The 17,726-nt window shown below is 63.9% G+C and overlaps 1 protein-coding gene across 1 annotated transcript in view; it reads left to right on the forward strand.

Moving 5' to 3' along the window:
• Nucleotides 1-17,726, forward strand: part of DLGAP2 (DLG associated protein 2) — a 355,333-nt gene that overhangs the window by 195,610 nt on the left and 141,997 nt on the right. Inside the window, exon 3 of the mRNA XM_041737686.1 lies at nt 7,151-7,216. Coding sequence (XP_041593620.1) covers nt 7,151-7,216 — 66 coding nt within the window. The remainder of the gene's footprint in view (nt 1-7,150; nt 7,217-17,726) is intronic.

A 17,726-nucleotide genomic window follows, 5' to 3' on the forward strand; every position in this document is an offset into this window, starting at 1 on the left:
CGTCAGAGCCCATTACCTGTGGCGTGGAAGTCGTCTGTGGGGAGGAATGAAGAGGCAAAGCCAGACGCCAGACTTGCAGTCTAGAAAATTGAGACAACACGTCAAATGCAGAATTTCAGAGTATTTAAAAGTCAACATCGTGGCTTCTTTGGACATTAAAATGCCTGAAAACCTCCTGTCCAGACAGCAGGTGGTGTAGCAACTGAGAGGAGAGGTGGCGGCAGAGGGGCCCGTTCCCTGTCTTCACGGGAAACCAGCCATTCTGGGGACACTTGCCCATGCTGGGCCATGGGGGCGTCCCTGCGGCCCACGATGCCGGCCACGGCTGGTCCGTGCGGCCAGGATGTCAGCTTCTTTGTTTGGAGGAGAAGCTGCATTCAGGGCTGAGCTGACGGTTCTCCGTCCTGGCCGCGCAGCACACTGGCCTCTGGGGCCTGGACTGCACCTTCCAGGCCACCCGACAGCGGCTGAGCCGGGGTCTCCGGGACCGAGGCCTGGGCGTCTCCGTGGGGTTTCACGCCAGGATTGAGCAAACGGAAGCACTGAGAACCTTGGCAAAATTGAATTTCAGACCAACGACAGATACTGCGTGGGCTATAATATAAAAAAATCATTCTTTGGTTCTCCGGACTTCCAGTGTCACTGGGCGTCCCGTGTGTCTGTGGCTGCATCTGGGGCGCGAGCGCTGGAATGACCCGTCGCAGGCACGGAGCACGACTTGGGTTCGGCACTGGCCGAGCTGACCTCGGAGACGCTCGTGTGGGCGTAGGCTCGGCGGCGACCCGAGGCGGGAGGCCAGGTTTTCCGAAGCCTCGTAAGATGCCCCGTTTCTCAGCCTTTACGTCGTGTTTCCTGTTCAAACATGACACGCAGAGGATTTAATACCACATTCATTTGGGATTTAGATTCGAAACGTGTGAAATACAGTTCACGTCCCTCTTGGAGGGCGAGTGTTCGGCTTTGACAGGTTCGGTTTCACCTGGAGGCGCCCAGGGATGTCAGCGGGGAGCAGTCTGCGTTTCCCCCGAGCAGTCCTCCATCCTGCCGCGGGGTGCGAGCAACGCGGGGGTGGCCGTGGCTGTAGGTCGTGTGAGGCCCCTGGGAGGTGGCTCTGTCACAAGGGTGTGGGCCGCGCGACGGAGCCCGGGGCCTGGGGGCGGGCGGAGGGGGCAGGTCGCAGGCGCCGTCCGTGCAGGTTGCACGCCGACGCGGCCCCGGTTTGCACGCTCGGCCCTTTGGTGTCACTCTGAGGTGGGGGGGGGGTGGCCTCATTAGTGGCCTTGAGCTGCTGTTAGCCTGACTTCGGTGCCGTGTAACTCGCAGCGAGAATTCTGCGTGAGGCGTTCAGGCGGCCTCCGCCGAGACTTGATCCTTGGTCCAAAATTAAAGCCGTGAGCGCTTCTGTGGCTTTCAGAGAAAAGCCGTCGGCAATCACGGTGGCGGCGGCTGAAAGGCACAGCTGCGCCGAACGGAGGGAGCGGGCGTCGCGGCTAATCAGCGTCTTTGTCCTAACGGGGCAGACATGAATTCCTGATTCAAGCAGCCTTCACAATCCGTCATTAGGGAAACGGCTGAAACATAGGCTGGAGCGCGCCTTCTTTTTTTTCTTAAAGTAGACTTTTAAACATGAGAAGAATCTAGAAACCGGGCAGACCGTCGGAGTGCCAGACGGGGGGGGGGGGGGGTGCTCCTTGACGTCTCTGGCGAGTTGGCAGCGTCCTGGGAGCAGCTGCCGCCTGCAGGGCCTGAGGCCCGGGACCGCCTGGCGCGTGGTGGCGTGGCTGTGCCCGCGCCAGGGACACGAGCGACCCCAGGGGCCCCGCTCTGCCCGCAGGAGGCGTCCGCTGAGCTCGGCACATGGTCAGCAAGCTCCTCCTCACAGGTGGACTCACACGCCTGACCACCGGCCTCCCGCCACCCGGCCCAGCTGTGAATGAGCTCCTGGGCGGCCTTCCCGGGGGAGGTGGCGGCGGCCGGTCCACACAAGTCTGCAGGTGCCGCACGGACAGAGGCGGCAAGACCTGGGGGCAGGAGGCTCGTGACCTGGCCGAGGCTTCCGTGAGCCGCGATGGGCCCCAGGGCCAGAGAAGGGCCAGAGCAGAGCCGGAGTGGGGCTGAGCCAGGGAGGACCCAGGGTCGCTGGGCACCGCATGGGGCAGCTGCATGTTGGCGCCGGCGCTTAATAGCAAATCCCGCAGATGCCCCCACCCCGGAGCGAGGCCTGCTGTCCCCACCGTCTGAGGAAGCCCCTGTCCTCTTCACACAGGCGTGAGGTGGGCGTCCACCGTCCTGCAGGCCGGCCACCGCGGGTGCCCCTCGGCCCTCCTCACGCCTCCCCGTCCACGCGCTGCTCAGAGTTTGGGCATCTCTGTAGGGCGCATTCGGGAATGAGATTGTCCCCATAAAGGTCTGGGCCCCGATGTGCAGCGGGAACCCCGTGGGTCTGCAGGGGACGCCCACTGCCCACCGGGAAGGACACATCCGCCCTCCTGCTGCCACGGAGGTGACTGGCATGAATACGAACCCTCGTCAACACTCGTGGAAACGCTGCTGGGAGCAGGACCCCTCGGCGTCCAGGCACAACGGATGAAACGTGGCATTTTGTTTCCTTGGTGTTCATGAGGCAGTAATGGAGTCTCATTCCTTAATGCCAAGAAATCCGACATTTTCTTAGGAGCAATTTCCCTTTTATATACAAACACCGTTTTTCCTTTGACCTACTGTTTTGAAGCTGTTCGTTTTCTTATTCCAGGATTAGGGATTTCTTATTCCATGATTCCAGGACAGCATGATCGGACACGAGGAACCTTCACCCAGAAGGTGTGATTTGTACCCGTACTCGAGAGGGTTTAAAACCCCGAGGGACTCCTCGGCCAGGTCCTTCGGACGCGCAGTCACCCAGTGCGGAGGCCTCCAAACAGACCCTGTGTCCCCAGGGCCGTGCCCGGGAAGGGCCGGGACGAGCGGGGTCGGGGGTGCGGCCCCACGGGAGGCTGCCGCCCGGTGACCTCAGACGCTCTCCCCGGGTCCCGGTGTCTGCATCCATCGGGGTCGAGCCCATGGCTCCTGCCTACCCACAGGGCGACTGGGGCAACAGGGGAGCCGGGAGCCGTGACTCCGCGGACGTGCGCGCCGTCCTGCCCGGCAGCTCTCCCCACCAAGGAGAAATAACGCGTCCCGGAGGCCGGCAGGAAACGCGCCACTCGGGGCCATTGCGGCCTTGTGGCCACTGCCTCCGCAAGGCGCATGAGGAGCCGCGTCGGCCGTCGAGTCTGCACCGCGTATCCTGGGGAGAAAGAGCAGCTCCAGACGGCTGTGACAACACGGGACCCAGCGTGGCGGCTCGCCCCGGGGCATCGGGTGCTCGGCCTCTGGACGGGGCAGTGGTGCCCCCCAGAGTGGCCCCTCACACTCCACGGCAGTCGTGGGGGACTGAGCTCTGTCCCTCGGGTCCCCTGAGCGGCCTCAGGATCAGGGCCTGGACACGTGTCCGTCACCTCGGGCCTGGGAGCAGCTGCGACCGGGAGCGAGGGGCCGTCCCAGGAGGAGGGGCAGTTGCCCCCTGAGGTCATCAGAGCCGGCCTCGTCCAGGAGCTGTGCTGCGGCGCACACGTGGAGGACCCTGGGTGAGCCCAGCGGGTGCCCCTGCTTCTGCACCCAGCAGGCCAGGCCTCTCCCGTCTCCAGGGACCAGCGTCTCCTGCTTCCACCCCAGGCGCCACCCTCGGGCATGTTGAGCGCGTGCAGTGTCCACACGTGGACGTTGTGATTCACTGTCCAAATCCAACCGGGTTGACCGAGCGGGTCTCAGGTGTCGTGCAGCCCCGTGGCATGTTGGGAAGCCACGTGCTGGGCCCCAGGGCCCCCGGGCAGCCTGGGGACCCTGTGCCTCCTCTGGGAGCGAAGGGTCGGTGTGCCGTGCTGGCAGAGGAGGAGCGGGGGCTGCCGAAGACCCTCGACTGGCAACCGGGCCCGTGCTGCAGCCGACGGTGGGTCCTGAGACCCGCGCAGGGGTCCAGGGGCGGCTGGCGGGGCAGCAGGTCCGTGGAGCATCCGCGGCTTGGATCTGGCTCAGGTTGTGATCTCAGGGGTGCAGGAGGGAGCCCCAGACCCTGCACCCGGCCCCCCGCCCCCCCACTAGCACGCGGGGGCGCTCTCTCTCTTTCTCCCTGTCTCTCAAATAAATAAAGTTTCAAAAAATAAAATAAATAGAAGCCAAATGTCCACCGACTTCTGTGAGTGCATGAGTGCGTCTCCCCGGGGTCCTCGGCACCCCGTGTCCCACCCGCCCCAAGTCGCTTCTCTCATCTCCCGGGCCCCTTCGTTGGGGGGTCTCGTCCTCCCAGCCGCCCCAGCCGGCGCACGTGCTGCGAGGAAGGCGAGTGCAGGATCCCCTCTGGGTGGGACACTGGCCGGGCGGAGCTGAGAGGTGGCGGGGAAGCAGGGGTGCCCGGCTGCCTGGCTGCGCCTCCCGGGGGCACGACTCCTCCTCTCCAGCCTCCTTTCCCCGCTGAGAACGTGGAGGCCACCACGGCCTGAGCATGCCGGGGGGCGGGGGGGGGGCTGCGGGGAGATGCGGCGGCCTGTGTCCCTCCCTGAGGACCCGAGTGTCCAGCGCTCCTGCGACAAGGGAGGGGGACCTGCGGCGTTGAAGGGAGGCCACCACGGCTGACCCAAGCCCTTCCTAGACGCCTGGGGGGCACGGCACACCTGCCCGGGTCGCGCTGCCTCCGGGGCCTGTCCGGGCCCTTGGGTGGCTCCCGGGTGTGTCGGCCGCTCACCTCAGACGCACTCCCTGCACGCGTGGGACCGGGGGTCGGCTCTGAAGGAGCGGGACGACACCGAGCCACCAAAATTCCAGTCGGGCTTCGTGCTGGCCCATGCCAGAGGTCACGGAGGTCATCAGGTTTCGGCACAAAAGACAAATGACGCCTGGGGAGGGTTCAGTCCGAGAGGCAGTGAGTGCCCGGCCTGCCCGGAGCCAGGGTCACTACCTCCGGGCATGACAGTGAAGACCAGATTCATCAAGTACATTTGGAGATGTCGGGGAGGGTCTTCCCGTCTCTGGCGCGCTTCTGCTCGTGCAAGGGGAACGCACGCGTGTTCATGCGAGGCCGGGTGAAGCCCTGACGGGTCGCGTGGGGTCCGTACCGTCCCGGCGCCGCCCGGCGAGGCAGCTTTGGCGTGGACGGGGACACGGGCGCTGCGGCGAGGTGGCCCACAGCCCGCCGGGTCCAGAAGGTCTGGGTGCGGAGCCAGCGGAGTGGCCCCCGGGCAGCGCGGCCGGAGCCCCGGTGATGCCAGCGCCGTCCGGTCGGACCCCGTACCCGCTGCGAGGAGAGCAAACACGGGCTGCTTGCGTTTCCCCTCGGCTCGTATCCTGGTTTTTATTTTAACTGTGAGGGTTTCGCCTGGTTGAGTTGCTTCCCGCCCGTGTCCCATCGGGGCCTGTCTGGTAAAGGGCAGGAGCGCAGAACACGCAGTTAATCCTTCCCACCCTTGAGACGCAGGACTGATCTGGAACCGACGCAGCATCACGCGGGGACCACGTCCTCCAAAGGGTGATGTGGGTCCCTGTGCCCAGCGCGGTGACTATGCGGCGGAGCCCACACGCTGGGTGCCGGCGGCTGGGCGGGCTCCGTGGGGCTGTGGCGTCCGTGCCACCCCGTGCCCGGCCTGTGTGTGAGCTGAGCTCTCATGCGTGAGATGTCCCCCATCCGTCGTCCACGTCGTGGTGTCGGAGCGCGCTCACGTGTGCCGTGTGTGCCGTGTGCACGTGTGCGCAGCTCGGGGGAACCGGATCAGATGGAAGGTCAGTGGTCTGGGTTGCGCGTCACATTGCATGTGGTTCCAAACAAATGGATGTGTCGCTGCCTCCACTTTCACATCCCACCAGATTGGCTCGTCTGACCGGCCAGTGCTGAACTGGGTCGCCCACGAGCGGGAAACACACGGCTGGCGAGGGCGCCGAGCTGTTGTTAGCCGTGCGGAGGGGCGGGGCCAGGCCGCCCTGAGCACCTCCCGTAGGCTCCCTCGTGAGACACTTGACCAGTGCAGGCCTTTATGTTCCTACATGAGAGTTCAATACGTACGACTTTCTAAGGCAATGGCTAGGAGGTCCCCCAAGATGAGACTCTGCAGACGGGCGGGCGGGCGGTGCGCCCCTCCCGATGCCGACCTCTCCTGACGTCCTGTGAAGTCACGGACGATGCCCACTGGTGGGACTGGAGACGGCGAGAGCCTGTGTGGGGATCTCTGTGCCCTGGAGTGAACCCTTGTGCAGAGCACGGCACGGCCACCCGCACGGAGTGTCCCGAGCAGGGGCAACTGTGGGGTATCTGCCCCAACACTCCCTCGGCAATATTGAGAGCCTGCATGAAAGTCACATGTACGGAAAACGTGCCCAAACGACGACACGTGCGTTACGGACACCATGTGTTTCCTAGAGGGTCCTTACCTGGAGCTGGCGCCTCCCGCGGAGACGGGTGTCCATGTCTCTCACCTCTGACGGGGTGTGGCGTGCAGCACCCGGGGCCGCGCGGGGCACCAGGGCCGCCGTCCGAGATGGGGCCACCGGGGTAGAGACCGCGGCTCTCCGCAGGTGTGTGGCCTCGGGGGCCGGGTGACCCCCGAGACCATCCACCCTCACACGATGACGTCCCTGCAGCAGCGGCAGGTCTGGGGCGTCTGTGGTGTGTGCGATCGAGCAGCTGAAAATCTATGCTGGGGACCCGACCCGCAGCCTCCTCCCAACAGAAAGAAACAAAATTCACGCTTGGGAGCAAACTGACCTGAAATTAATCAGTATGAAGCATTAACCCGGTAACTGCGGGCTTTGGACGTCGGTGAAGGAGGCCTCAGGGTAGAGCTGTGTAGACGGCGGGGGAAGCGCCACCCCGGGCGGCCCGGGCGGCTCATGGGTGACGCGGGAAGCTGGCAGTGGCCTTGGGGAGCCGCGTGTGACCGAGCTGCAGACAGAGGCTGCAGACTCATGACTGGTTCAGCCCGAGGTGGCGCTGGGCCCCGGGGTGGCGCTGCCTGAGCTGGTGCTGCGTTCGGGGAGGGCGCCCACGGCGGGGCGGCGCCCGGGTGAAGCTGGAGATGCGTCTGCCCCTCAGCGTACTAACGACGACTCTGTCTCTCTCTTGCAGAGGAAGAGGGCGGGGACCTGGTGCAGCCAGGCATCAGCTTTCCGGGGCCGGCGGAGGACGATCTAGGTACAGTACCCACCTGTGCCCTGGTGAGGCGCAGCCCGGGCGGGGGACCCCCCTGTGAGCATGTGCGTGGCTTCGGCACGTCCCCCAGAAAACACTGAGCGAGACGCAGCGAACATCCTGAGCGAGCGGTTGGTGCCGTCACGGGCGCGGTGGGTGAGGACGCGCTTGCCTCGGATCATCACGGATTAGTCACTAAGCTGATTACGACGGGGCATGAATTATTATGAATTATCGTGAATTATTGTGAATTATGAATTATTACGAACGAGCACGGTTAGGAGTGTCACCAACACACGTGCATGACGGCGCGTCTCTCCCTTGTCCTTACTCTGAGCGTATTTGAGGAAGGGAACAGGTCCTGACTTGGGGACTTTTTGTGGCTCTTGTACCTACCGGAGACCCTGAGCGCCGAGTGTGGGCGCTGGCTCCGCCCCGTGAGGTCCTGCTGGGGCCACTGTTCCTCGGTGCTGGAGTCGCGTGGGGATGTCATTTTTATGCCACCACAGATGCGACAACGGGAGGGCCGCCCTTGTCCGTGACCGCTTGGCGTGGCTCCCCTGATGTTCCCGGGGGCCAGCACGTCGTGAGACACGTGCACTACTGAGTGAATTCAACGCCCGGCCGTAGGTGAGGAGATGCCCCACCGGTGGCTCCGGGCTCCCGTCCCCCGACCTACGAGGCCGTCACTGGGCCCAAGAGTTCCCAGGTCGCTGCCAATGGCCCTGGGCTGTCTCGGCGCTCGGGCCTGGATTATGGATCTCAGGATGATTCCTACTCGAATTTGAATTTTCCCTGATGTATTTTAGACCAACAGCCGATGAATCTGTTGCGTGTCTGATTGGCTTAAAGAATCATGCCATAGCTTGAAGGAGCCTGTGTGTATGAAGCTGTGATTTCTCTTAAAGAGAATCAGTGGCAAAAAAAGAGGTTTTGATTAGATTCTGAATGCAGGTGTAGTTGCAGAGGAACGACGGCACACGTCCCGGTGACCGAGTTCAGATCCTGTTCCTGACTTGTCCTCAGCCGCCGTTCTTCCCTCGGGAAGGTGCAGCCACATGTGCTCGTTACTAGGAACCGTCCCGACTTTCTCGCTTGACTCCCACTCAGGCGGGGAGGCGTCCGGCGAGCACACGGGTCGCCTGGCTCTTGCGTCGCTCACCTGCACCTCGCAGTGTCCGGGCAGTCCCGACGCACGGACGTGTCCCCGGTGCGCGACCTTCCCTGCGAGAATCTCTCAGAATGGGGCCGATGCGCCAAAATAGGCTCTGTGGTCGCGGAGCTGCGAGGCTGGACACGAGGCATCGGGGGCGCCCGTGGGAGAGCCAGGGCCAGGCGGCCTCAGCGGGTGCTCGACCACCTCGGGGGCGGCACCTTCCTCAGCCGGCGCGGCGCTCGCCTGGCTCTGATCAACACGGGATGGCCCCGCGGGAGGCACAGGGCACCCAGCAGGGCACAAACCACTCACGGTCCTGGGAATTGTCTGGAAACATGGGTCCTGCGCATGTTCTTCCTGCCGGGCCCCAGACCCCTGCAGTCATGGGAGCCGAGCGTGGACGGATGCACTCGGGGGTTGACAGGTCCGTGCGTCCTGCGGTGGCCTCTCGGGCGCCTGCCGGGCTGCCTCTGGGTGCGGCGTTCGCAGGGAGGCACCCATGCTGAGGACAGGCGGGGGTGCACGGGGGAAAAGGTAGGATGTGCACAACATAAAACCATTGTGACCATTTCCAAGTGCCTATTTGGGGGCACGGCCGACACTCACTGCGGGATGACCATCAGCAGCCCCCCAGGACACTCTGTTTCTCTGGGTTTGGCCGTCGGGCCCCGCAGGATGGGCTTGTCACCCAGACGGTGTCCTCAGGCTCAGCCGTGTGGCAGCGAACGACAAGGTCTCCTACATCTCCGGGCTGCACCTGGTCCACCCCGAGGGCCGGCCACGCTCCCTTTACCTGTCGTCCTGTCGTGGACCTCAGCTGGCTTGGTCCCTCCCACGATGGTGAATGACGCCACCGGGTGTGCAGGGCGTCTCGGAACCTCGCGCTTACCCCGGGAGGGGAACAGCCGATCGCACGGGACCTCGACTTCCAGCCCTGTTTTGAGAGCCTCCATACTGCTCGGAGGCAGAAGGAATGGGGTGAGCTCTTCCCCAGGTCGGGCCTGAGGGCACGGTGGTCACAGAACCGCAGGAACCACAAGGTTGGGGAGACGTTGATCAGGAAGGGAGACGGGGACGGGGACTGTCGGCCGGGGGCGTCCCCAGATAGCTGGGCTTCCCTCGGGAGGAGGCGAACGCACAGGGGCAGTGGGGACGGTCGCAGGAGGTCTCCCGGATCCGGACGTGCACCTGCGTCAGCAGTGGCTTCCAGCCCACTGACGGGGACCCTGGGCCTCAGCCGTGGTGGTGACCAGCAGCTGCCTCGATGAGGAGTCAGAAGTAGGGGGACCTGGTCCCCGTGCCCACAGGTGCTGGTGTTCCCGAGCAGGGCCGTGCATGGGCCCCGGGGAGGACGTAGCCGCCAGGGGCCGGCGAGGATGCTTGACGGGGTGGACAGCAGGCGGGACGGAGGGGACGGCGGGCGCCGTCGGCACGGGCTCCCAGTGCGGCTGCGGTAACCAGTCAGGAGCAAACACCACCTCCTGCCCTGCTGTTTCTGGCACGGAGGCTGCCGTGGGCCCTGTCCACGGGGCGCTGGACCATGGGGTTTTACAAGCCCTTTTCGCTCGGCCGCGTGGCTCTCACATTCTGCAGCACCAGGTCCAGGGGTGCCCCTGCGAGGCCCTGCAAGCTGTGGTCGTGGGCGGAGCGAGCGCCATGCCCTACACGCTGAGGCCTGTGCTGCGACCCGGCGTGGCTGCGTCCACGGGGCCACGAGGCCGCCTTTGCTCTGGGCCCTTCAAAACTCCAGTGTTTCTGTCCGCCGACCAGCCTCCATCGGGACAGGCAAGCAGTTCCGGCTGGAAGACCCCAAACCGTCTCTAGTGGCAGAGAATTTAGAAGGAAACAGAAGGATCCCACCCGCCAGCCCCCGTCCCGCGCCCGCGCTGTGACGCCTACGGGCGCGTGCTCCGAGGCCCACATGTTATCGGGTCTGGAAATGATTGTACGAGGAGGCAAGTGCATGGAAATAGGAAGATAAAGGAGGTTTCTTTAAAATCGACCTCAAGTCAGTGATAAAGTGAATCGATTGAGCACGTTGACCAGGGCGACGACAGACAGGAAAACCCACTTCTCCAGGGGAAGCGTCTGAGGGAAGCTTCAGACACAGGGAAATCCCATTGCTTGGCCAGGACTCCTGCGAGCCTGGCCCGTGGCAGGCGCAGTTGTGTGTGCAGCGCCCCGTCTCCGTTCTCCCGAACGTTCCCTTTAAATCGGTTGCGGAGAGCCGGCCCTCGCCCAGCATTTCCAAGGACCGTAGTCGACCCGGACGGCGCTGAGAAGTCAACCTCAGCGGCAAAGTGAGACTTTTAAACAGGAGATCAAGTGACCAAAGGGCAGCAGGGACGCAGCACGGAGCAGCACGGGGGCGTCTGCAGCGTAAACGGTGCTGGAGCCCCAGGTGCCGAGTGCCAGCGCCCAGAGCCCGCCGTGCGCAGCCCCGTGGGGGTTGGCCTTCCCGTCCCCTGCGCGGCGCCGGCCTCCCGCAGGCCTGCACGGCACCTACCACCAGCCTGGCTCGCACTGTCGGACGCCAGGACCTGCTTTCCGAGAGCCCCCTCTGCACAGGTTCATGGTTCTCGTGGGCGTGTGTCTTTGAGACTGAGTGGGCGTCCACGACTCCTTCCTTCGGGGAAATTCCTAGAAACTGTGGAAACGGTGCCGGGTTTCTGAAGAGGCAACAGTGTGTTCCCTGCACGCTGCGTGTCCGGCACCCGGTCTCCATCCTTCCCACCTGCCCGCTGCCCACGGGGACCCAGAGGCCACAGGCGACTGCACTGCTGCTCCGTGCGGGACGTACTGTCCCGTGTGCAGGAGAGGCGGGAAGGGCTGAATGCCAGCGATGGGAGCATCCTGAAAGAGGAATTTTACGGGACTGGCTCATATAAAAACATCATTGCTATACAAATAAATCAGAATTAGTTTTAAAGTGAGTGATATTTATTACTTGTGGAAATTAGGATATTAGGAATTTGATTCTAAATTTCTGGGATGCTTTTCCTAGCTTTCCCCCTCAATTTCTGCTTTTAATTTGCACGATTACTTTTTTTTTAAGATTTTATTTGTTTATTCATGAGAGGTACAGAGAGAGGCAGAGACACAGGCAGAGGGAGAAGCAGGCTCCATGCAAGGAGCCTGATGCAGGACTCGATCCCGGGACCCCGGGGTCACGCCCTGGGCTGAAGGCAGACGCTCACCCACTGAGCCGCCTGGGCATCCCCGACATGCACAGTTTCTAAGCATAGGACTGTCCCTCTTCCCCGGTTGTTCCCTTCTTCAAACAGTGAGTCGTCACGGCCTCACGTGTGCCTCCGTGCGTGCACACCTTTGTCCTGGTCTCGGGGCAGGGGTCAGTGGTGCTCATGACGCCAGGTGCCTCCTCAGGACACCACTGCCTGCCCCGGGACCAGCACCGTCGCCTGATTTCCCCATGACTTTGATTCCTTAAATATTTGTTTGCTTTATTTCTTTTAAAAAAGAGTCAACAAAATACTTCCCACCTCCTAGGTGGGGTTATGAAGGTTAGACCAGATCTGATGATATAAGGCCCTTGGCAAGGTTTGTCAGTGAGTGTTCAGCGAGTGTTCGCTTTCACCGCGATGATCACTACTGGGGCCCAGCGCGGCCGAGCTAACCCAGGTATAAGGGGCTGAGTTTCGGAAGCGCACGGGGATGCGCGTGTACGGACGAGTGCAGGGAGACGCACGCGATGCTGCCCGACGGGCTCTGGACGTCCTGTCCTTCCGGAGCAGGATTTCCATGACGATGAAATTGATTTGCAAATTTTGCTCACCGGAAACCTGGACTTCCAGGGTCGTTTTCAGATCCTGCGGGTCTTCTGTGTGTACGGCTCTGCCTCTCCACGTGCTCACGACTCATCGGCACGCTCATGTGCAAGTTGCCTGGACACCGGGTCAAAGGAACCCCCCGTGGCGCCCGTCATCTGGTCGGAGAGGACGTGGAGGCGCGGCGGGCCGGGCCAGAGGACGTGGCAGCTTGCTGGTTTACGGGGACGTTGGCCTGTGGCTGTGAGCGGGGCTTCTGGAACGTGGGAAATGAAAGGTCAGCTGGTGGGGGGGGGGGGGGGGGGAGCCGGACCATCTGACCAAATGTCAAGCAGCTGGGGAACGTCGCGGTTTGTGAAGAGTAAGAAGCAGCAGATGCACCGAGGTCGGGGCTGCTTTGCACCAATTCTCCACGGTCGTCTGCTGCGACTTCGCCAACGGAGCCAGTGCAGGAGGCGTCCGTCCGTGGCCAACCTGCCAGCCTGTCGGGCCCCGTGCGGGGGTCAGGGCCGAGCTCAGATCATCAGAACCGGGGCCACTCTGACCAGCCGCCCCTGGTGGGACCCTCCCCCAGCTCAGATACCCCCCCCATGCGGGACGGCGTGTCACACACCACCCGCTGCGTCCCGTGCAGCTGGTTCACAAACAGGAGGCAGGCTGTGCGCTGGACACCTGGGGTGGGATGGAGGGTCACGTGGCTGGTAACAGGTTGCAGGTAGGAAGTCCTGCGCCCCCGACCGCAGCCGGGAAGGGGGCCGAGACTCATCCGGGGCTCCCTGGCACCGGCCCCGCAGGCCTGCGTGGCGTCAGCGCACACACCCCGTGGCCCCAGGCTCCGCAGGAAAAGCCCAGGGTCCAGAGACGGCAGGACACACAGCTTGGTGCTCCCTCTCAGGTACCTCAGAGGAGACGAATATGGATTTATGCTCCCAGGAAAATGTGTTTAGGATTTTATCTAGAGAGAAAGGGAGCGTGCAAGCCGGGGAGAGGCAGACGGAGGGGAGAGCAGAGTCTACAGAGCTTGGAGCCTCACTCAGGGCTCGATCCCAGGTCCTGAGCCGAAACCGAGGGCCAGATGCTTAATCCAGGTGCCCCCTACACTAAAATGGCAAATAAAATAACATCCTGCCAACGCAAAACTAGCCCAGGAATTGTATTACACTCACTCTGAAAATAAAACCAAAGTTGTTTGTTTTATGTAATTTCCTCAGGGGAACATCATCAATTACGTTAAATGTCACCGTTCCTACACGTTGTGGCGAATCATGAAAGGTATTAGGGATGGAGGTTAAAGCTGGAGTATAGCCGATTTCCCTCTTAAACCGTAGCACCTTGGTACTTCAGTCTGGTTGTGAGAACTCAAGCCCCGCAGCCGGGTTGCACACGTGCCCCGGGCACGCTCTCGAGGGAAGCCAGCAGCTCAGAGCAAACATGGAGACAACAGCCCCGCCGCAGGTCAGTGATCACGAACGAGTCCCAGAGCTTCCAGTCCACCCGAGCAAGGCTCCTCCTAGGAGTTCTGGAAACCAGCTGGTGACAGACGTCCCCGGCCTCCAGCCGCGGCGTCCCCAGCCCTCACAGCTTCCGCTGGAAGTCGACCCGAGGATGACTTGGACACGTGGCCTGAACGTCACACGTTTCCTAAGAAAAGAGGGGACCCGAGTGTGTCGATGCCTACAGCAGTGGGGACCCGGCCGGGACGCAGAACATGCACCTCACTGTCCTCTCGAAGGCGTGAGGCGTCCGGGGTCTACGCGGCCCAGCCCGGCCGGTCGGGAGTCCTCGCGGATCCCAGGCTGCAGGAGCTGCTGACCACCCAGCCGTCCGTCCGTCCAAGCATTTGCTCATTAAGTACGTACCGAAGCCCAGCTACGCACGAAATACTAGACGTTGAACCAAAGGATGTGAATAACCCCACGTGCTGTCTCTAAATCCTTTCAAAACGGCTCCTTTAGGCTGAGAGCGCTTAGGTCTGCTCAACACGCACCCGAGCCCGTCTGCACCTAAGGAGACAGCAAGAGGGGGCCTGCCGGCGACGGCCGCAGAGCGTCTGCCCGGCCTCTCCACCCAGCGGGGGCCGCCTCCCTGCCGACCTGCCGCTCCAGCCTGTGTCTCCTCCCGGGAGGCCGCCGGCAGCCTGCTGAGCGCGGCCCGGGCGCTCTCAAATGTCACCGAGGAGCTTCTACGTTGTCATCCCTTGTGCGCAGTCTGCAGGTGCAGTTTAAACTCCAGGTTTAAAGCTCAGTGAGATTTTGTAGAGCAGACCGAGGCTGCAGGCGGACCAAGAGAGCCGTGCGCGCGGCGCGTGCTCCACGGGGGACCGTGACCGGACGGCGTGCACGGCGCGAGCACGAGGGTCAGCGCCAGGGTGCAGCCGGGCGGGCGGCAGGTGCCCAGGGTCTGTGCCCGCCCTCCCGGGCGCCTCGGGGGCTCCAGGCCCAGTTCTCAGCACTTCGCCTGCCCCGAGCGGCTTGACCTGTCCTCCCCGTAGCCCTGCGGTGAGTGGTGTGTTCGGGGGCAGCGGTGAAGCCCCGCGTGAGCCTGCACACAGGCCGGGGGGGCACGCGTGTAGGGGGGGGACCACAACGCGCTGTGAGCTCTGCCGTCCACGGTGCACAGCGCCTCTCTCCAGGTACGTGACAGGGACCTGACAGGAGCACCCGGCCCGGGGACCTCCTGGGGGGCAGGGGGGGAGCCCGCGTCTCTCTGTGCAGGTGGACGGAGCGCCGTGGTCAGCACACGCGTGCCCAGGCCCTGGGGGGGCAGCCGTGGCTGCGTGTGAGCACAAAGCGCCGCGGGGCGAGACACCCGGATGCGGCTTGTGCGGAGCAGCTGAGCATCCCGACCGCGGCCGGGGAGGAGCCCCGGGGGGCCGAGACTCACCCAGCTGTGTGCATGCGAGGCAGCCACCAGAGGACGGCCCGAAGGAGCGCATGTCTCGCCCACGACCCCCAGGACCAGTGTCTCAGACGTGGCAGCGGCCCCTGTGAGTCCCCCGGGGGCCTCTGTGTTGTTTAAGGAGGAGGAGAGGCCAGGGGTGTCCCCACACATCACCCCGGAGTGGGAGCAGCGAGGAGCCGCTGGTTGGGGGCTGACCGCCCAGGACGGGCCTCGTGCTTGCCTGTCCTGCCGCTCCGGCCACGGATCCGTGGGTGCATCTGCTTCGTTCTCGGTGCTTGAAGGTGACGTCTCCTGGGCTCACCCAACAGGCCTCCCGGTCCCCACGGCCGGGTACCCAGACGAGCTTCACGGCACGGCCCAGCCATTCCGCAGGGCTGACATGCCTTAGAAGGAACTTTTGAGGCTGACCACGTCCTTGTTTGCAGACTGAGGAGGTGAGCGCCCGCCTGGGAAGCCCGCAGAGGCCGGAGCGGGCACCCTGGTGACCCACCTGCAGCCGGGGCAGGAGCGCTTCCTCCTGTTTTGAGCGAGGGAACAGTGGCCACCAGCTGTGAGCCTGGCTCCTGCTGGAACACGTGCACCCCAGGGTCAGCCACCCACAGCACCCGTCCCCCAGCCTGCAGACCCCATGGCGGAGGCTGGGACGGTGCCGTCGGCCCCATGGGCCCTGGTGTGACCGACCAAGCAACTGTCTGTCGATGGCAGGTTGGGCTAGAGCTGCCCCACATGGACGGAGCCGTGATGAGCACACACGGAGCTGGTGGGGCAGTGGCCTCCCCGTAGAGGATGGAGGGGCCCCCAGGGGGCCGAGCCTAAACACGGGGGTGATGAGCCAGCAGAGCTGATAGCCCGGGCCCCCGGGGCAGACACCCTGACCCTGACCCACGGGAGGAGGGCCGGGTGGGGTGAGCAGAGGGCCGCCCGCGGGAAGAGGACCTCTGTCACCAGCTGGCGAGGGCTCCAGGCACCCTGAGGGGGGGAGGCAGTGACAGGGCAGAGGGGCGCATGGGGCACCCGCAGGATTGCTCCCCGGGGGAGCAGGCCACCTTGGTCAGCACGTCGTGACCCGGGGCACCCGGGGGGCCGGCCAGAGCAGCCGAGGTCTGTCCTTGGCCAGAGCAGGGCCTCTGTGTGTCCCCAAGAGTGCGTCTTGCCCTCGGGCCACCGGCTGCTGCCCCTGGTTCACCCAGAACAGGGGACGGGACTCGGTGCCCCGTCCTGCATCTCACGTCCCCCCTCACGTTCTTCAGGCTGGTCAGCCCACAGCACCAGGCGAGGGGTGGGCTTCCTCTGTGGCCCAGGACTCTCGCTTCACCACAAGGAAGGGCCGGCGTTCCCGCGGAGAAGCGCCGCCCTGCTCTTGCGGCCACATGCAGACTGCCATCCGCGGCTGCCCCGGGGACCCCCAGGTCACGAGGCCACCTGGGCAGGTGCAGATGCAGGAGATGCCCGAGCTGCTGTTTGGGAACCCGGGAGAGGCGGGGCAGCGGGTGCGGGCGTCCTGGGCCCGGGTGGCTGTGACACAGGAGCTGCCCCCTCCCGCCCCTGCGCACACAGCCCGCCCCCGGGGGTCGGAGTCCCTCGTCCCCACGGGTTCCATCTGGGACGTTGCGGCGAGAACGCTCGTGGTCGGTGAGGATGCGCCAGCCGGACCCACTCCGGGCGGATTTGCAGACTGTTCTGTGGAAGCGACACCTGTAGCAAGAGGTGGAAGTGATTAAACCGAGGGGCGGTGGACTGCGGAGGCTGACGCATCTCAGACGGCGCCGGTTTGGGGCAGGCCCACGGAAACGTCCGGAGTGTTGAGTGTCGCATTCCCGTGTGACAGGCCGTGTCCCTGGCACCTGCTCGTCGACTGCGCACAAGATCACGTGTGCTGACACTCAGCCTGAACCGGGGCAGCTGTCCCCAGGGTGCGTCCTCGGGAGCGAGGTCGGCCCGCGTGTGCTCGTTCGCAGCGGCATCGCTCCGTGGAGCCTCCGTCAGCCTCTGCCTCGGGCTGTGTGTTCCTTGGCTGTGGCAGACGACGGTCGTGAGGAGTGAACTCATCAGTGCACGTCACAGGTGGAAAAGGCGAGCGACGTGATCCATGCTTTGGTGCCAGACGTGTAAGGGCCTGGGACGGCACCACCCTGCAGACGTGCCGCACAGCGCCCTGGGCCCTGCTTTCCAATACGGAGACGGAGCCTCGGAGGGTTGATGGCTCACAGCCCAGGTCAGCAGCCAGTGCCCGAGCCGAGGCCTGGACTTGGGTGTCCTGGAAGCTCCAGGGTTTCCACGCACCTGGGGGCAGGTAAGGGGCAGTTGACGTCTCCCTGCCGTTGCCGGGGACTCGAGTCAGTGGCTGAGCTGCAGGGAGCTCCTCCTTGGCGCCCGCATGCCGTCAGCATCATGTGTCCATTCTGCGGCTGTTCTGAGGATCCAGCATCCCGTCTGGGGACCGACACGTGTGTAAGTGCCGAGAGCCGCCCGCCAGCATCGGGGCTCAAGGACACGTCAACTGTGATGTGTGCACGACACACGGGATTTCTGACAACATCAAGGACAGGAGTTGACTTACCCTGACACTGCACCTGCTCCACCCTACGTGCAAAGACCAGCGTGTCATGAATACCCCGTGTCTACACAGAAACCTCTGTTTAAGTCTCCAGGCCTCTGCCCCTCCAGCGCC

The sequence above is a fragment of the Vulpes lagopus genome, chromosome 22 (genome assembly GCF_018345385.1).
Source record: "Vulpes lagopus strain Blue_001 chromosome 22, ASM1834538v1, whole genome shotgun sequence".
In the NCBI taxonomy this organism is placed as follows: Eukaryota; Metazoa; Chordata; class Mammalia; order Carnivora; family Canidae; genus Vulpes; species Vulpes lagopus.